We start from the raw sequence: 6,129 nt of genomic DNA, 5'->3' as shown, positions 1-6,129 counted from the left end.
TTAATGATTGAATGCATCACAACTTCATGCATCTATGATTTATCTAAGTACCAACAAATATGGTTCAAGAGTTGTTTTATAATCTTCCTCTTTTCCACTGGTTCATGAATATTGAGTCATTATTTGTTTACTCAATATTCATGAACCAGTGCTTGGGGATCTGTTATCTCTAGGATGGTCGAGAGCTTGGGGAGAAGATCACCAAGGAAACCGGTAGCTCCTTGGCTCGCTATCCTTGATTACGTTTTTAGTTAGTCACGGCTTCTCCGTTTGCAGCATCGTTGAATTTTTCTTTATTCTCTCTCTCTTTCTATATCTCTCTATCTGTGTGTGTGGAATGGCTGAACCTCACTACTGGTGGGGAATGTGGTGGGGTACTCAGAGCCAGCTGCTGTGGTACACAGATAAGAGAGTGAGGCTGATTGGCTGCCCCTAGTATATATATATAGAGAGAGAGACAAAGATACACACATAGACACATATACACAGCTCACCTCACGAGCTCCAAGAATTGTGGCTTCCTCGACGATGTCAGATCTCAGCCCTTCCGGACGTCCAGCTCTGGTCTTTGTCTTTGTCCCAATCTCTGGTCTTTGTCCCACCGACGACGGGAATCTCTCCCCAGTCCGAGCTCTTCTTTTCCCCCATTGGAAGGAGCAAGACAGCACGTTGAGCCAGAGGGATGGGCACGCCCAATCTGCCGAGTAAAATTCTCTCACAAGACGTCCAGCTCGTGATCAGTAATCGCGGCCAGCATCAAGCCACGCGGGTCGCCGTTGTTTTGTCAAACTGTCGAGGCCTTCTCTGATAACAACTACCGCGCCTCAATTTCTGGGGGTCCCCGCCTAGGAAATCGACCCCAAGAGGTAAAAGCTCAAGTCCCTCGCAACTCTACGTGCTGACATTTAATAAGAGAGAGATGGGTAGATTAATATACACTACATAAAGAGATGGATAGATAGAGATATAGATGGGCCTATCAGTCGATTGAACGGACGCCAAAAGATAAGACTTTTTTTTTTATGGGTCAGATCCCGAAGACTAGCGAAGGGTAGATTCATCGTAACTCCTAATTTTATTATGCATCCATGCGTTCCAGGAAGGATCGCCCGTAACATTTTTAGAATTATTATTTTAAAACCAGAGCCACCCAATTCCATGCACGAAGACCATTGTTATTCCTCTTCCAGGAGAGAAGTGTGAAAAGGAAAACGCCCCCCAAAAATTTTACAGCCTACAAACTGTAGCGCTTGACTAATTAGTTCACCCGGGTCGATCGAAGAGAGTAGTAGACAATATTCAACTGACCTCTTCTTCTTCCCATGTGGAGGATAAATTCCTCATCCCTCAGATCTACAGCTTCGCGGATGACAGCCAGGACGCCATCTTCGCGTATAAACACTCTTCTATCTCATGCGGGGAGTGTTTATCTCCGCGGCTGGTAATCAGAGATGGCCGCGGTGGTGGCGGCGCTGCTCTTTATCTCCGCCGGAGTAGCTGCCGCCCGAGATCCGTTCACTGTTCAACCCCAGATCAAACCCAGTTCTACTTACAGTTTTCGGCATGCGAGCGGCGTATTTGCTGGAGTTTGGTCTGCCGTTGGCTGGGGGAGGGCTACGTTGCTGGTTCCAGCGTTGCGGGTGACGATCTACGTGTGCCTCGTCATGCTGGCTATGCAGATAGCGGAGAAGACCTTCGTCGGCTGCGTCACCCTCTGCGTTAAACTCTTTAGAAGGAAGCCGGAGAAAGTTTATCAGTGGAAGCCGATAGGAGAGGACTCTAGCGAGAAGGACAGCTCAGTCTTTCCCATGGTCCTTGTCCAGATCCCCATGTACAACGAGAAGGAGGTGATATATCTATTCTTTTCCTTCTTGGCTCTGTTATCGCTGGATTCTGAGGCCTCGACGCAGGTCTACAAGCTCTCAATTGGGGCTGCTTGCCGGCTCTCATGGCCGAGGGATAGATTCGTCGTTCAGGTCCTCGACGATTCCACGGATCTTGCCGTCAAGGTTCGTTCTCAAGCCTTCTTAAGCTCACTTAAAACTGGACATCTGTTCATTAAGCTCGAGCCGCATGCTCTGACTTGCTCTGATCAGCCATTTAAGGGGAATAGTCTTGATAAATAAAGTTCATGGTCTACAAATAAATAATCTCTTTGATTGAGACATTTTCTCGACAAAGAGTGGTCATTCCTTAGCTTCAATGGGCGCCGATGCCCTCTCGGAGTACCCACCGGAGAATTAACCTGAAATTTTTTTGTTTAGTATCAGAAGGAAGAATGGATTCTGGAAGGCAAGCAAAGTGTCTGCAATAAATATAAAATGTAGTGACCGCTGAGTACAATGATGAAAAAAACTAGGAATACAAATTATGAATTGTTTTTTCCCGGAAAAGAAGAAATAAAGGAGGAGACGATTGTCGCATCGCAGGAGCTGGTGATGGCGGAGTGTGAGATGTGGGCTGCGGAGGGGATGAACATAAAATACGAGGTGAGGGACAACCGCAAGGGGTATAAGGCGGGCGCTCTCAAGGAAGGAATGAAGCACAATTACGTGCAGAATTGCGAGTATATCGCCATGTTCGACGCTGATTTTCAGCCGGAGCCTGATTTTCTTCAGAGGACAATCCCCTTCCTCGTACACAACCCCCGGATAGCGCTGGTTCAGTCGCGATGGATGTTTGGTGAGCTGTCTCTCCTCCTCAATCACGAGAACTCAACGCCCATGGCGACTGACCCAGCTTCTTCTTTTTCTCTCACTTTATGTCCTCGCAGTCAACGCCGGCGAGTGCTTGATGACGAGGATGCAGGAGATGTCGCTGAATTATCACTTCAAGGTGGAGCAAGAAGGAGGCTCCTCGTCCTTCGCCTTCTTCGGCTACAATGGTGAGTTAAGGTTCGTGGACTTATGACAAACGTCCCGAACCCCACCTGCGATTCACCTTCTTCTGCTTCTCTCTCTGCGATGGGATTTCTGCTAAACTGAAGGATCGCAGGAACGGCTGGCGTGTGGAGAATCTCCGCCATTGCAGATGCAGGAGGCTGGTATGATCGGACGACGGTGGAGGACATGGACCTGGCCGTCCGTGCTACTCTCAAGGGTTGGAAGTTCGTCTACGTCGGCGACGTTAAAGTTCGTGCCTTAATCCCCATCATTCTTTAGAAGAGATTTTAAACATATTCTTTCATCGGACTAAATGAATCCTCTCTTTATGAAATAAATGATAGGTTAAGAGCGAGCTTCCGAGCACGTTCAAAGCCTATCGCTTCCAGCAGCACAGATGGTCGTGCGGCCCGGCCAACCTGTTCAGGAAAATGGCGAGGGAGATCGTCTCCAACAAGGTAGTTCTCGTCGCGGGGTTTGAGGGTTTCAGCTGCATTTATAATTTACACCGCTGAAGCAAACTTTTGCCTGGTGCAGACAGTGTCGTGGTGGATGAAGTTCTATCTTCTGTACCACTTCTTCCTCCTTGGGAAGGTCCTGGTTCACACCCTGACCTTCGTCTACTTCTGCACTGCTATCCCCCTCGCCGCCTTCGCCCCCGAAGTGGAGATTCCCAAGTGGGGACTGGTCTACGCTCCTCTGGCCATCACTATTCTCAAGGCGATAGAAACTCCGAGGTTTGTTCATGGGGAAAACGCCCCTTTAGCTTACTTCTTCGGGAGAACCTCTCGTCGTCACGCGTCGTTTGCTCATACTATGGGGATTTTCAGGTCTCTTCACTTGACGGTTTTCTGGGTTCTCTTCGAGAATGCGATGTCGATGCATCGGCTGAAGGCGGCGGTGATCGGGCTGTTGGAGGCCGGAAGGGCGAACGAGTGGGTCGTCACTGAGAAGCTCGGCGACGCGCTCAAGGCGAAACCCACGGTCCAAGTTCTCGACAAGTCTGAGACACTAGGCGTCGACCGCGAGCCTCTTCTGCCCATCTCCTCCAAACCTTCTTATAAAACTACTACTCGCTTTTGGAAGAGGTACTGCCTTTGCTCTCTCTCTCTCTCTCTCTCTCTCTCTCTCTCTCTCTCTTTATCTCTCTACCTGTCTCGATTTTTCTCTTTCTCTCTCTCCCTGTCTCGATTTGACTTCTCTCTCTCCCTATCTCTCTTTGACTTTTCTCTCTCCTCTTATTTCTCTCTCGCTCTCTCTTTGACTCTCTCTCTTTCTCCCTGCCTCTATTTCACTTCTCTCTCTCCCCCTATCTCTCTTTGACTTTTTCTCTCTCTCCTCTTCCTTCTCTCTCGATCTCTCTTTGACTCTCTCTCTCTCTCTCTCACACTCTCTCTCTCTTTCTCTTTTCCCCTAGCTTTGTCATCTTTCTCTTTCTCTCCTTCACTTTCCCGATCTCTTTTTATCTTTCTCCATCCCGTTCTCTTTCCCTCTCTCTTCCTCTCATTCATTCATCTTTTGTTTCTTTCTCCCTCCCCCTTTATCTTTTCCTCACCCTCTCTCTTTCTCTTATTCTTTATAGTTCTCTCTCTCACACACACACTCTCTCTCTATCTCTATCTATCCTTCTCTATCCCTCTCTCGTTGCCTTGCTCTCTCTTTATCCCTTCGTCTCTCTCTCTCTCTCTCTCTCTCTCTCTCTTTCTCTCTCTCTCTCTCTCTCTCCTTTCACCCTCCCAATGTCTTTTTCTTACTCCCTCTTCCTCTTTCCTTCTGTCTCTATTGCGAGCACGTGGGCGTACCGCAATAGGCGGAGTTAGCCGGCGACGTGCCAAACCCATGATGGGGATCTTGTTCTCATTTCGGTGTCTCAAGTAAAAGATTGATGCGGATCTGATCTAGTATTGTCTTCTTCTTCTTCTTTATTCTTTATTGACGGCCAGATTGCACATGCCGGAGCTCGTATGGGGCGTCTTGCTTGTCTGCTGCGGCTTCTACGACATGTTCGTCACCAAGAGGAGCTACTTCGTATATGTGCTCCTCCAGGCCGCCGCCTTCCTCGTGACCGGCTTTGACTTTGTAGGCACTCACGTACCATCATTCTGACCGTAGGAAGAGAAGATCCGATCCAAGCTCATAGCCACACCAGCCGCATTGAGGCTGCCATTCTTTTAACTCCGTCGAAGGTGAAATAAAACTCTGACTATCTGCTTCCAGAAGTAGCGGGGGAGCTTCTTCTCGGATGGCTTCCTTAATGATTTGCCCAAGTGCAGAGATCTTTACCGAGAGAATAGTTGAGTATGCCGTGACTTGTGATTTACTGGTGATATCTAAAAGCTGACTTCCATCAACTTCTCTGGTATCTTTGTGGGCGATCAACCCGAGCGGCAGGAAGCTGTGACAACCCTTACCTTGTCCGACCCTTAATGTTGTTGTAATATCCATGGATCGTTGATGATAATATTCATGTTTTTGCTAAGAGAAGTTTGACTCGCTTCCTACTCAGCTCAGAGACGATCAATATTCCGTTTAAAGCACATCCAACCAAGAGCCGGACACTGTGCTGTCACTAAACGGTTAGCCTTAATCTAGCCATTACAATGGCTGTATAAACCTTGTATATAAACTGAACTGATGTACCAAATCGAGATAGAGGAAATACAAAATAACAACGAGGCTTATTACTTGTGCCCTGTCCCTTCCCTCGCTATCTCCATTCTCTCCTCTCTTCTCCTTCTTCCTTCTAGCCTCTTCTTTCTGTATCTTCCTTCTATCACATCTACCTTCAAGGTATTGAATTTATTTTTCATGGTATCAGAGCCAGCAACATCCGCGAAAGGCACAACGATGGCGGGAAGCTCTGTGAATATTACTAAATGGGTATGGTTTAATTAAGGTCATTGAAGGAATATTACCTCTAATCTCTGTTGCTGATAAAAATGGAAACATTGCCGAAAATACAGACCACAAGACCTGGAAGAGTTAAGATCTACAAGTCCTTGGCTTCCTAAATTCTACTCTTACTGAACCAAATCTGCCGTGTTAGTAAAGCTAAGTCAGCAAAAGAAACATAAGAAAAACTTGAGAATGCCTTTTTCCTGACGAAGTCAATCTAGAGTTGTGGAACTTCATGGACAGTTCCATAACATAAGCAGAGGGAGTTTGACCACCAATGAGTATATAGCTTATTTTCGCTCCATGGTTGATGCCTTAGTGGGTCAACAAATCTGGAGAAGCATCAATCATC

At 47.3% G+C, this 6,129-nt stretch overlaps 1 protein-coding gene across 1 annotated transcript; it reads left to right on the top strand.

The window, feature by feature from the left end:
• Positions 1–1,346: 1,346 nt before the first annotated feature.
• LOC144713581 (putative glucomannan 4-beta-mannosyltransferase 11) lies at positions 1,347–5,366 on the top strand. The gene is made up of 9 exons (XM_078588193.1): positions 1,347–1,847; positions 1,911–2,009; positions 2,430–2,682; positions 2,774–2,884; positions 2,995–3,131; positions 3,227–3,340; positions 3,420–3,619; positions 3,713–3,970; positions 4,826–5,366. Exons 1-9 carry the CDS (start codon positions 1,452–1,454, stop codon positions 4,986–4,988), a joined length of 1,731 nt encoding a protein of 576 aa, XP_078444319.1. The 5' UTR covers positions 1,347–1,451; the 3' UTR covers positions 4,989–5,366.
• Positions 5,367–6,129: the final 763 nt, after the last annotated feature.

This window comes from Wolffia australiana, chromosome 16 (assembly GCF_029677425.1).
Source record: "Wolffia australiana isolate 7733 chromosome 16, ASM2967742v1".
Classification (NCBI taxonomy): domain Eukaryota; kingdom Viridiplantae; phylum Streptophyta; class Magnoliopsida; order Alismatales; family Araceae; genus Wolffia; species Wolffia australiana.
Note: the sequence above shows the minus strand (reverse complement) of the source record. Positions and strands in the feature narration are given on the sequence as shown.

Coding starts and splice junctions, on each gene's coding strand:
- LOC144713581 (XM_078588193.1), top strand. CDS start 1,452: ATGGCCGCGGTGGTGGCGGCGCTGCTCTTTATCTCCGCCGGAGTAGCT. Junction 3,620..3,712: donor AAGGCGATAGAAACTCCGAG/GTTTGTTCATGG, acceptor GGGGATTTTCAG/GTCTCTTCACTTGACGGTTT. Junction 3,971..4,825: donor ACTACTCGCTTTTGGAAGAG/GTACTGCCTTTG, acceptor ATTGACGGCCAG/ATTGCACATGCCGGAGCTCG.